Raw genomic sequence first — 13,798 nt, forward strand, 5'->3', positions numbered from 1 at the left:
CCTCCCAAAGTGCTGGGATTACAAGCGTGAGCCACCGCGCCCAGCCTACATACCAATTTTTAAGGTTTATGTGTAATATAATTATTTGTTCTTAAGCTAAGTCTGAATGGAAATGCCAACTTCCACTGACTATATATTCTAGATGAAAATCTTGGGTTTAGTAACCAGAGAAGTAACCCCAAGATATCGGAATTCCAGTAACCAAGAGGAAAAAAACTACCATTTTTTGGAAAGATACATGAATGCATTTTAAAAGTATAGGGAAAGTGAGAAAATTTGGTGATTGACTCTTAAAAACAAATTCTTACACTGGGAGGCTTGGATTGGGACAAAGAACAGGCAAGAGTAGGGCAGAAATGGGGTGGGACAAAGCAATTACAGAACGATTTGAATGCAAAAGAAAAAAAAGATGCTCTTGTGGAGATGTATGGATTGTCCTGTTGTCCAGCAAAGTATAAACTTGGAGAACAAAAATAAGGGGGCAGATGAACTAATGTTCAAACACAACAGCCGATGCAGCAGTCGGCATTTCCACTTAGACTTACCACTTCCACAATGCTCCCTCCCTGAAACTCCACCTCTATTATATGTGGTATCCAATGAATGTGTTTGCTTGAAGTACCCACTTGTCTCCATTCTCTGTGTCTATAACTACACGGAATGTCTTATAATCACAAATCCACTTGATTATCTGATTGCTTCTCTCCTGACAAAGCAGGGTAGTGGCCAGATCTGTTTTGATCACCATGATATACCCAGCGCCTGGGGCAGAATGGGGCAATTTACGGTATTCAACAAACGTTTATTTTAGAAGCTGAATGATTACTTATGTGGAATGATACTTCTCAAATTTTTTATATTTTACAGCAAGGTTTGACAAACTATGGCTCAAGAGCCCATGGCCTGCTTTTGTATAGTCCTATGACCTAAGAATGACTCCCCCCCATTTTTAAAGAGTTGTTTAAAAAACAATAAAACTAAGAGGTTCCTGCAACAGAGATCTGATCTGGCCCAGAAAGCCTAAAATATTTACTATCTGGCCCTTCACAGAAAAACTTTGCCGACCCCTGTTCTAGAGGTGTTATTTTCATAACCTCATTGGCAGAATCTGGAGAGACTTCACTTTGGCCAAATGTGAATATGTAGTCAATTTTTTTTTCACATATGAGAAATACAATTTGAAAAAATTTAAATATTAACTGCATAATTACTTAGCTGTGTCCTTAATTCACTAAAACGTCCAAATGAAATGTTGATTCATCATGGATAATTTTATAATTCCTAACTATCTATAAAAACAGTTGTATTTGCTAATTTCAATTCCTTTTTAGCCTAAAGGAAACACAAAAACAGAAATCCCCTTAAGTTTATGTGTGCCACTGACTGAAGAAGATTCTAGAAATCCCCAGTTCAATGTCAGAAACCAAAGTTTTACTTTCTCCTAAAATTTCCTGTTATTTCTTTAGAAAACTTACACTTACAAAATTTGAGGGGGAGGAATTCTTGAATAACATCTGTCAATCTTGAAACTTCAAAGAGGTGGTGAAAAACTCCAACAATAGCAACCAGGGCTGGAAGGAAGCTTTGGGATGTGGCTTTATCTAAACAGGAGCCACCCACACCCTCCGGCAGTATTAACCCTTGGGTTGCTACTAGAAAACCCAACAGCTGTTGGTGTAGGTACAAGCCAGCATCTCCTTTAGTCGGAGACCAACAGGAAATGTTTCTTTTCATCAGCCGGCAGTCACAGAGAAACTCATAAACTGAACACTTACTAAGTTCCTGGATGTCTGCTAAGGATTTTATAGAATATTTAAGTTTAATTGATAGAAAAGCCCTATGAGGTAGAAACTGCTATTATTATAAACCCCATTTTACAAATAGGAAAGCTAAAGATCAGACAGTTTAAGTAATTTTCCAAGATGATAAATTTAGGCAACAGCAAAGCTGGTATTTACAATGAGCACTGCCTGATTGGTGAGACTTCTGATCTCAACTCCATACCTGATCTCTAAACTTCATATTGGTGACAGCGAACTAAGAATGACAATGACCTTGGGCTGGGTGTGGTGGCTCATGCCTGAAATCCTAGCACTTTGGCGGGAGGATCACTTGAGCCTAGGAGTTCGAGACCAGCCTGGGCAACATAGTGAGACTCTCTCTACACAAACTTAAAAAAAAAAAAAAAAAAATTAGCCAGGCACTGTGGTGCTTCCTGCAGTCCCAGCTATTAGGGTGGCTGAGGCAGGAGGATTACTTTACTTGAGGCAGGAGTTCAAGGCTGCAGCACACTATGATCCTGCCACTGCATTCCAGCCTGGGTAACAGAGCAAGACCCTGTGTTTGTGCGGGCAGGAGTGGGGGGTGGGGGTGGGGGGGAGGGGAAGAATGACTTTATGTAAGCTCTCAATTTGATAAAGTGTTTTTCTTTAGTGTAGCCTGGACTAAGTGATTTTACAGCCATCCACCAAGTGACATTGGCAATTCTTGTATAATGTGTCTAAAGGAGTATATTTTGGGTATGGGGATTATATTCCTTTGTTCTGAACTAAGAACCACAGTTTAGTAGTGTCTCTGTAAATATGCATCTTTTTCCTGCCAGAAAATAAAAAGTTTTATGTGAAGGAGAACCCCCAAATCTTTTTCTTTTCTCGGTGCCTATTCTCATGGCCTAGACCTTAGCAGAGCTCAAAACATAATTGTCGCACTATTGGGACCTTCCATGAATAGTAATGACATTGAACTAGATATAGCTCTGAAGGGCATTAAAAATAAGGGTGGAATTTATCCAAGGCCCATAAAAAAATGAGGCTGTAATAGTAAACATTTTTAGCCTGGGTTCGATAAATAGAGTTCAGTGGGTCTGTGAATTTGAATGGGCAAAAATTGCATCTTTTTTATTTTCTCTAACCTTTAATTAAAAATTAATATTTCCTAGTATTAGCTGTACCTATGAGTTTGTTGTTGCAGACATCTCAGCATGTGATTTACACTCATCCTTTAAACATTTCAATTGTTTAGATCTGCTGCTATTGTTATTTAAAGCATTATTATAGAAATATATATTACTATAACACAAATTCATTTTTAAAATATTTGATCATTGTATTTCAATGTAATTGGTTTTCTTGAAATACTCCGTGTTCTATTTTATGCATTTAAAAAACATCACAGTGAGAAGGGGTCCACAGGCTTCCCTACTTCAAGAAGTCCGTGGCACAGACACACAAAAAGGGAAGCTCCCTTGGCAGAGTGAAGGCATTTGGGCTCTAGTCTCTTCTCCAAGACTTGCTAGAGCAGGGATTTGGAGATTGATGGGTTTCTCTAGGAAGTTGGTAACTAGTGCCTGTGGGAGATCTGCCTGGCTTGATTTGTTGTGCTGCACATGGACAACTGCGGATGCTGTCGGAGCTTCTGTGGAGTGGGAAGGGGGCTCCCCAGTGGAGAATGAGGAGAAGCCCTCCTTCGAAATCTTGTAACAATAAGAAAGATAACTCATATACGATGTGCTTTGTTGGGTTAGGCACTGGGCAATTTATTTTGTAAATATGATCTACTTTTAGATTCTCTTACCCCCATTTTACAGAGGAGGATACTGAAACTTGGTTGCTTCTACAACATTTTTGTCTACTTAGTAAATAAGTATTCCTGTTAAGTAAAAGTTGTTCCTAGTAAGTACTCAATAAATGAATGCTGTCATTTTAATGTTATAATTAACATGACTTGAGACAGGAAGTTCTTCCTTCCCCTCAGCTATCTCTCTTTAGCACAGTTTCCTTCTCTGGATCTCAGCCAGTTGCATTAGGTGAACATGCTGGCATGTGAACATCCTTGTGGTTAGAGCTTCACTGCCAGCTTCACAAGAATCTCTCTTGGCATCTGAGGCTCATTAGTGTACTAATACACCAAGGTGTGCGAAAAACTGTCATCCGTGTCCCTTTCTATTGCTCGGATAAATTAGTATCCCACTAAATTTTTGCCCTAAACTCCTTTATCGCGTGGAGGAATTGCCAAACTACTTCAAATATTAAAGTAGGAGCCTATCTCCCAAATTCAGCTATGTTGATTTGCTTTTTATCAAGACACATTAACTGATCCACATATGATTTTATTTACCAAGTTGGCCTTAATTGAACGTTTTTATTTTTTTAATCAAGTGACTTTTATTTAAAATACTGAATTAGGTTCAGTTTTAAGTTCCTTTTAGGAACTAGTGTCGGCATAACAAAGGACATAAAAGAGGCTGAGAGCAACGTGTGTGCATGCGCACGCACATGTGCATGTGCGTGCGCACATGCATACTCAAGTTATAAGACAAATTGTTTACTTTTCAATCACTCCAAAGGAAAGTATACCACAGGATTTCCCCTTGAGGTTTTCTGCCAGTTTGCATTTTTTTATGGCATACTAACATTTATCTTTGGAAGACAGAAAAAAAAAGAATTTGACATTTGTCTTTAAAAAAAATATTTATGTAACAAGACTCTGACATTTGCAAATGGCTCCTTATTTGCAACTAAGTCTGGCCTCTATGAGTGACAAAAGTGACTGGAAATTTTCAGAATTATTAAATGGATCTCAGAGTTCATTGTTAAGGAGATAGCTTGGTGGTATGGAAAGAACAAAAGCTTTGAAGCCACTCAGATGATTAAAAAAAAAATGGGGGGCAGACATGGTGGCTCACACCTATAATCCCAGCACTTTGTGAGGCTGAGATGGGAGGATCACTTGAGCTCAGGAGTTTGAGACCAGCCTGGGCAATATACTGAGACCCTGTCTGTATAAAAAAAAGAAATTAGCTGGATGTGGTGGTGTGGGCATGTAATCTGAGCTACTTAAAAGGCTGAGGCAGGAGGATCACGAGCCCAGAAATTCAAGACTGCAGTGAGCTATAATGGTGCCACTGCATTTTAGCCTGGGCAACAGAAGGAGACCATCTCCCCCCGCCCCACCCCCGCCGCCCAAAAAAAAAGTTAGCCCTCTCTTCCTCTTTCCTTTCTCCTAAAGGTATTTAAAATAATATACTTAGCCCAAGAGCACGGCATGTCTTTCAAAATTAGAGAAATTACTCTGATTTCTCTCTTGTGAAAAAGAATTCATTCCAAAATAAAACACAGATGTAGAAAAGTGCATAAAACAAGTGTCTGGCTTAGTGAATTACTATAAGATCAACACTCTTGTAACCACTGGTCAGGTCAGAAAATATAATTTTGCTGGCCACCCCAGAAGTCTGTTCATGTTCCTCAACTCAATCAGAGATCCCTCCCTTCCTCTAAAAAGGAATCACTATTCCTGGCTTTTATAGTTATCATTTTCTTGAGCTTTTAAACTTGTTTTATCATCCAAGTATGCATCTGTAGTCGTCTTGCTACTAACATGACTGAATATAAATGGAAAACCTTGTTTTTTTGCAGAACTACTGTTTTAAAAAAATTTCCTACAATAAAAACACCAGAATCTTTATAAAAATGTTTAATCTGAATTAATCAAATCATCAGACAAATCTACAAAGTGCCTTTATAAAGTAAACGAAATGGTCTGACCTATTCAAATCACAGTCAATGTCATGAAAACCAAAAAAACACACTGCAGAGGCAAAACAATCAATTTTAATGTGTTGTCCTTGACTGGATTCTGAATTTAAACAATAGACCCATAACCTTGAGGAAATCTGAATATGGACTGTACTGTATATATATTTAGATGTATATATGTGAATGTATCTGTGTCTGAGTATCTATATACACACACACACACAGAAAGAGAGTGAAAGCTAAGCACTCACATATATGCTTCATACTGCAGAGTTCAAAGATCTTGCCATCATTTTCTGCACCTTTAAAAATTTTGTTGGCATGTTACATAAAGAATAACTTGTCACCTCGTTATTCTAAGTGTGCCCGCAGACCAGCAGCCATCAGCGTCCCCTGGCAACTTACTGGAAATGCAGAGTCTTAGCGCCGTCCTCAACTAACTGAATCAGAATCTGCATTTAAAAGTTCTCTCAGTGATTCATTTACACATTCAGGTTTCAGAGGTAAATGTTATTCTTGCTAAAGAGTTTAGCAAAAATAAAGTAAAGTTCTTTGGTACTCTGCCATAGAGATGCTTTCCTCCTACAAAAAATTTCTTAGTGGAAATGTTTGCAAAGCTCTGGTACAGTTGTATTCAGCACTAGCCAATGAGAAAATGCTCCATGATAATTTTCTAGTCAATTAACTGGTGGAGGAGTGTAGAATGAGATATGCTTCCCCATCCATCATCCTAGTAAAAAGCACACCAATTTAGGCAAACAATAAAAAGTCATTTCAATTAAACAACAAAAGGACAGTAAGCTCACTAGCAATGAAGGATTTAATTTAACTTCTAGCTATTGACAGCACTGTTTGACATTCTGGATATATTTTGAGAGTATTTTTTCCCCAAATGATGAAAGAAGTCTTCTCTCCAATCAATGTGGTTGTTTTATTCCAACTGCACATATTTCAGAACAAAGCTATTCTCCACCTCTCCTATCCCACGGCACAGTCTCCTTTGTATTATTTCCTTCTTATCTCTCTCCCAGATGGAAAAGCCTTGCATGTATTGTAATCCAGTATGATAACCTCTTTCTAGAATACCCATGAGAGGTAGAGGTAAAACCTCTGCTTGAAAATGTTATGGTAGAAGGACACCATTCCTTTGTTATCATTCCATAATCAAATCACAATATTTCTAACTGCAGATATACTGGGATAAAGTCTAAATATTGGGATATGTTTAAAATTATTCTTTACATTAAGTCAAATGTAGCCTCTGTGTACTTCTATTACTGGTCCTTCTGCTGTTCTCTAAAGCGAAAAGCAACAAAATGAATCCATTTTCTATGGGATGAGAACTATCAAACTCCTGCTGGATATTAAACTCATATCCCCTAAATCATTTCATTTTCAGGTTGAACAGCCATGTTTTCTTCGGTTACTTTTCAAGAGATATATTTATGAGACTCTAAAGTCTGACATATTTATCAGACCCTAAAATCAGCCTGCCTAGCATATAGCACCCAATAAATGCCAGGACCTTTTTTCTAAGGATAAAGTGATCTATCCACACTTGCTATTTAAGATTCTTCATCATGTGTTCTGATAGACACAGATATAATACTTGGAATATAATCTGTGTAGCAAAGATTACAGCAGGACTCTCACCTCCTCTTCCACCGAGTGGAGTTTAAGGCTCTTGATGGCTTGTTCTTTCTGTTTTGTTTCGATTCTTTCAGCCAGATCATCCTGATTTCAGAATGACCTTAACTCACCTCTAAACCCTGGGGTCTTCATCACATGAGCAGATTCCCAGCCAGTGCTTTGATAAGTGCTCCTTTGCAACTGATTGTTTGAACCTATATGTCTGATTTTACATCTACCTGTCAAGTTTTAGAAAATTGGTCATTTCAGGTCATTAAAACCCTGATTCAGCCTTTGCTCTTTTAGGCATCCCTTCCACTGTGCTTTTCACCCTTTATCTTCCTCCTTAGGATATAGATTCCTGCTACTTCTCTTGCTCTGACTTTAAAAGGAGGGCAACCAACATTAGGAGGGTGCCTACAAGGTACCAGGCTTTGTCCAGGAAATGATGACACATCTGTCCCTCCACAAAGAGAGTTTCCACACTTGATATATGTTCTTTGGAGCAAGATTTTTTTTTTTCATTTTCTTTTCTGTGTTATTACAGTCTTCTGACTACTAAAAGCTTAGGTTTTGTTAGGATCCCCACATCTGCCTTGATTCTTTAATTCTTTTTCTGGCTGGCTGGCTGAATTACACCTTGTACTCTGTCTAGGGGCCCTCATATTCTCAGGAAACCTGAAAGCAAGGTACATTTCTTAAGTTATTTCGGGATACTCTCCAACAGGGAGACCAGATCGCTTTGGAAAAGCATATTCATTATTCACAATATCTATTAGGTCACCAAAATACATCCTCTCTCTCTCTCTCTCTCTGGCTTTCCAGGTGAACCACAGGCTTCTGCAATTCCTTCCCACCTGAGTTTCTCACCTCCTAAAATCATGCAAACAGCCTCCCTGGTCCCTGCCTTGTCTCTGCCAAGGCACTGGCACCCAAACCTTGCCATCCAACCTTTTGGACACATTAAGGTTTAAAATGTGCTTTCCTTTAATGTATAATTTAATCAGTTTTAAAAGCTAAGATGCCTATTGCCAGTGAGACCCTTGACCTTGTTCTAAAGCAATTGCTTGTAAATTGTTGTAGAAAACAAAATAATATTCCCTCTTAAAGAGTCTTGTTATTCCTCCATGGATGGGGTAAAACAGGTTGGTTTTTCTCCTCTTCTAACCTTCGAAGGCAGAATTTTGGCTCCTTCCTGTGGTAGTTGCCATTCTTTAATTGTTACCGTCCCTTTCCAGGTTACGGGGGGAACGTGATGAAAAATATAAAAAGATTTGGCAGAACAAACTGTCTTGAGTCCAGTGGTTCCCAATGTTGGCTGCATATTAAAATATCTTGAAGAATTAAAAAATAATACCTGATACCAGGCCCCAGACCAATTAAGTCAGAAACTGCAGGAGTAAGACCCAGTTAATGAGTAGTTTTTAAAGCTCCTCAGGTGTTTCCAGTGTGCAGCCAAGGCTAAGCATGACTACATCAGCCTGGTGGAAGAAATAGGTATTTTGAATAGGATGGGGCCTGGAAAATGAAAGACATGGAAATAATTTTAATGACTAAATTTCAGATAAATTGTTCTTGACATTGGAACCAACTGTACCCTCTAATTAGGCAACAAAAGGCATATATAATGTATATTTTTAAAAGTAGATAAGCAAATATAAATTATTTCTCTAAAAGTTAACTTTTTTAAAAAAAAAAGTATAATTTGTAATGGCAAAATTGATATTTTCCACAACAGGTAACATGCAGGAGCAATTTAGAGTAAAAAAAGACTTTCCAAAGGCAAGTCATCCAGATGTCCAAATGGTGGTGAATACAGACTCTGGAGTATACGTGGGTGGAAATAAAAGTCAATTTCACAGTGGTTAGCTACCTCCCTGAGCCTTTTTTTCCCCGGTGGGACACTGAGACACTTGCAAAGCAACAAAAGGTCTCAGTGGACCCTTCTTGCCATTACTCATGGGTGTGGAGTTTATGGAACACATGGAGGCCGCAGTGGGAGAGACCTGAGGCTGCAGAGGAACCACCAGAACCTTGCTACAGCACCAGCAGTATGGGTCCGATTGCTTTCTTGGCCACTCATATCCAGTGGATGGAATTTGAGACAGCCTGTGTCCATACTGGATTCCACTCTGCTGATTCATACCAGAATGAGGTTCTAGAGTACAAATATTCACAACCAGAAACCACATCTGGCCTCAGTGCAGCTTTGTTTACTTTGCTACTTAGGAGAAAAAAAAATCTTGAAAAGCGAGTTGCTTTTGCCTTAATTCAGTTCAAATACATTCTAAGCTTCCTTCAACTGAGTCACAGTGTCCTCTAGCATGCAAAATGTTTATTATTTCCTTGGCCAGACATAGGGCCATATTGATGAATTCCAAGTGTGCTTTCTAACCAAGGCTGGTTCACAACCAAGGCTGGTTCACAACCAAAGGCTGCTTCAGCTCTGAGTCATCACCTCAAATAAGTGATTTCTCTTCTCAGGAATGAGACTAGCAACTTTAATCCATAATTTTCTTCCTCTTCTAACAACTTTTCTCAACCATATTTCCACACTTATTTTTTCTTCTGCATTTAGACCAGAAAGTAAATCTGATTTGTTTCTTTTGAAACAAAAATGCACAGCTGGAAAGCCAGCTATTTTGAGGCGTGAGTGCACAGTTCCAAGGCAGCATACCTAAAATCCCCCAGAGCTACCAAAACACCATTTACTCTTTTCATTTCTTACATGCAAGAACTAATCATTTCCCCAAGAAGCCAGGTCCCTGGTGTTGGAGCTGAACAAACACAAAATGAGATTTGGGAGAAAGAGGGCAGCATTTCTAAGACTTCCCTTACTCAGAAAGCAACGGAAGTCAACAAAATGCTCAAGGCATGTGATCAGTACACAGAGTGGGCTTGGTGGATGGCGTAAAGCGACGACATTAAGGACACAATGGGTCCAGAGGGAACCAGCTGGCTGAGATGTTCTGCTAGCAAGTTAAACATAGACAGGAAACCGCGTGTCTGATACTGTAAAAAAATAATTTGTCTTCCTGCCAGAGTTAGGCTTGCAAACCAAAAAGGCTGTTTTCACTTAAAAGAAATGCTACAACAATGAGAGAGGATGGAATGAAACTTTGTGGCTATAAGAAATCCTCTTCTCTGCCCCTCTCTCAACATCTCAGGTTAGAGGGCACACATCACCACACTAACTGCTAAAGCCTGTACATAGCTTGCGAGTCAGCAACGTGCACCACTGGGCGTACATCTTATGGTCTGCTTCCCTATTTAACCACATAGATTGAACTTTGAGTCAGAAGTGGTTTCTCAAGTCCTGGTTTCTAAGCTAGCAAGATATAATTGACTTATTTACTTACAGTCCTATCCCATTCCCCAAAACAACAACAACAACAACAAAAACACAGTGAAAGAAGATAAAGTCAAGATAGGAGCTATAATTATGACAAATGGAATATAAATGTGAGAAAACAGGGTAAAAACTGGTAAGCAAGAGTGATATTAGTATACTTAATGTGTAGGTGCATATTTGCTAGAAGCATGATTCAGATTTGACTCTAAGCTTTTCTGGTAGCTAGCATTTGAGAGAGAAACACAAAAACCATGAACATCTCTATCAGGGGCTGGCCTGAGCCCTGTTTTTGTAAGTGAAGTTGTCCTGGAACACAGCCACGTCCAATCACTTACACACTGTCTGTGGCTGCTACCACAGAAGAGTTGAGTAGCTGCGACAGAGACTCTGCCCTGCAAAGCTGAAAATATTTACTATCTTGCCCTTTATCAAAGAAGTTTGCAGACCCCTGCTCGGTATGCTTCAAAGTGTCCTTAAGATCAGAGGCAAACAGGTCCTCATGAGGAGAACACCTTTCTAAAACAGAGAGCCAAAATAAATGTCTCCTGGCTTCCTCATGAAGATAACAATACCATGCAGTGAACCGCATCCTCCACATTCTTTACAGTAAACATACCACTTTGATTCACAGGACTCCTTATAATGGAGAGCACCTCAATAGGACTCAGGTGGAGGAATTTTCAGGGAAGAGGAGAATATATGACGTTGGTACAAATCTCCTCACTCATCCGGCTAAAGCCAAAGATAAGAAATTTGAATCTAGTGGAACAGTAATAACTATTTACAGTCAAAATTCATTAAGTGCTCATGCTGTGCCAGGTGCTGTGCCAAGTTCTCTACATAAATAAATACATTTATCCTCAAAATAATCCTATTAAAAGTATTCATTATTTCTACTCCCATTTTTCAGAGAGGAAAACAAATAGTTTTCCCAAGAACCAAGAGCTTATACACAGCTGAGCTGGGATCTGAACACAGGTAATCAGCAGGGAAGCCATGCTCTCAGCCCTGCCCTCTGTTGTCTTCCCAACAGATGAGCATCTTACTGGCCACTGTTTATACACATCATTTCTCATGGACATGGAAATAGTGTCAGCCTGAGGTTGTGCTTCTTGCCAAGGACATGCTGAGTGATGGGTTTGGGCTGCTGTTTGGCAAACAGAACAGGTAGCCTCTTATGTAAGGTGTGCAGCCTCCCGTGGGTTAAGACTGATAAAAAAGCAAACACACCACCACCACGGGAATGTGGAAGGGTAAGGGTATTCTTTCTATAAGAGACAAGATTATCTGGTTCTTCTATGATTCTCCTATGGATAAAAAGTGAGGAACAAACGATGAGATCTTGGAAAATCCCAGCTCCTCTTTGGAGACCCATTTTTTTGTCATTAAAATGAAAAGTCTGGAGGAGCCAATTCACGGGTTTCACTTCATCATAAAAATGTAATGAGTCTACGAAACAAGACAACACACCTGAAAGTAGTTAGCACAGGTGCGCACATTCAGAGTAGGCTGCAATCCAAGGCAGTGATCATCACTATGGTTGTTCTATGAGTTCCCACAGCCTAGGCCATGGGCTTGCCGCCACCTTGCCTACATTTCAATTGGAAAAGGGGTGGGACCCTGGTCCTGCAAACAAACTACTGAAAGTCTAGGACTTGGGTCCAATGCTATCCCTTTCCTACATGGCCCCAGTGCCTCTCATTTTCTAGAATAAGCAGTTCAGTTCTAAGTTAGCAGGAAAAGCAGGATGGCCAAGATCCAGTCATTTGGGAGCTGGAAGTGGTCCAGAGGCATGCCTCCCTTCATCCTCCTTGGCTTACCATCTTGTTTTCCATGTACCCACCTTCAGCAGATAATCTTAGCAAACAACCCAGGAATGAACTGATTCAGGCCAACTCTTCTTAGCACCAGACTATTACTCTCCAAGGATTTCCAAGGCCACCAAACATCTCCTCCACAGATCAAATTCAAAACAGTATCTTGTACAATGCATCTTGAAAACATTCACAAATATCTTCTTGCTTTGGGAAATATTAAGGGACAGTCCCACAGATAAACTAATACAAATACAATAAACTAACATGAACATGGTCATAGAAACAAAAGAAATGCTTACTGAAAAGGTGTCTGATTTTCTCCACATTAAGATCCACACCAGAACAACGTTTGTGGAATATATTTAAAAAATAAACTTTATTGTCACTGCTGAAAAAGACCCACATGCCACTGGAGAGTTCTGTTACACAAGCTGACTGAGTAAAGTATATTTAGCGCATTTCCAAATGACCAGGCTTTAGACCAAATTTATTCCTCATGGGCCCATTAGCTCAGGGAGTTACTGGCATGAAGTTAATAAGACCTCCATCTCTGGTTCCATCCCTACCTGGTGAGTTCACACCAGTGCTTCTCACACTTCAGTGTGCAAACAAATCACTGAGGGCCTTGTTAAAGGCAGATGCTGATGCAATAGGCCCCGGAGGACCCAAGGTTGTGCAGTTCTAATAAGCTCCCTGGTGATCCTGCTGCTGCTGGTCTAGATACTTTCAGTAGCAATGTTTTATACTATTCAGAAGAGGTATGTGTCTTGGTGTAGAGTGTTCTCCTTAATTAGAGGAAGAAGGAGTAAGAAAGGATACACCTACTGTGTGCCACCTACTGTGCTGGGCGCTCCCAAGCATCATCTCCTTAAATCCCACAACAACCCACAGGTACCATTTATCAGCACTACTTGGCCAATAATGGCGCAGTCATTCAAAGAGAAGGCCTTGTGGCCCAAAGCAAGCTTTCCATGGAAAAAATGAAGAGGGAATGAATCCCTTTGGCAAGTACAGAACTGCGATTACCCTAATCACTTAAGTGAAAGGCACTTGTGAGTTGTTTCAGTTTTATTTAGCTGCTTCCTGCTGTGATTCTGAGTCAAAACAGGAACAACGTGCCTAATTTGTAATATTATCCAACAATGCCAGGGATGTGGTTAGCTTTGATTAGAAATTCTAGACTCAGCATGCTCCCCTTGCCTCTGTGAAGGCATGTGGAGAAAAAGAGAAACTGGATGAAACAGGGATTAAAGCAGAGTGAGCCCCTCCAAAACCTTGTGGTGTGATATGTAGGTATCCGAATGCTCAGTTTATGCACCACAGTCAGCACTCAACTACAAAATCTCAGTGTTAGGACAGACCTAAGGCTACATAGGCCTGGTTTCCTGCATTCAGACAAGCACAAGTCACCAGCCCTCTATAAAAAGCCCAACTACTGCTAACAGCTAACAGACAGTGACATGTCA

The 13,798-nt window shown here is 39.8% G+C and overlaps 1 protein-coding gene across 11 annotated transcripts in view; it reads right to left on the bottom strand.

Moving 5' to 3' along the window:
• TGFBR2 (transforming growth factor beta receptor 2) overlaps nt 1-13,798 on the bottom strand; it is an 87,788-nt gene that overhangs the window by 25,359 nt on the left and 48,631 nt on the right. For 3 of the 11 annotated variants that reach the window (XM_055284786.2, XM_055284781.2, XM_055284788.2), the window contains one exon: nt 7,295-7,402. The exons of the other annotated variants lie outside the window; for them this stretch is intronic. In XM_055284786.2, coding sequence (XP_055140761.1) covers nt 7,295-7,402 — 108 coding nt within the window. The remainder of the gene's footprint in view (nt 1-7,294; nt 7,403-13,798) is intronic. 11 annotated transcript variants of the gene reach the window in all.

This window comes from Symphalangus syndactylus, chromosome 1 (genome assembly GCF_028878055.3).
Source record: "Symphalangus syndactylus isolate Jambi chromosome 1, NHGRI_mSymSyn1-v2.1_pri, whole genome shotgun sequence".
NCBI lineage: Eukaryota > Metazoa > Chordata > Mammalia > Primates > Hylobatidae > Symphalangus > Symphalangus syndactylus.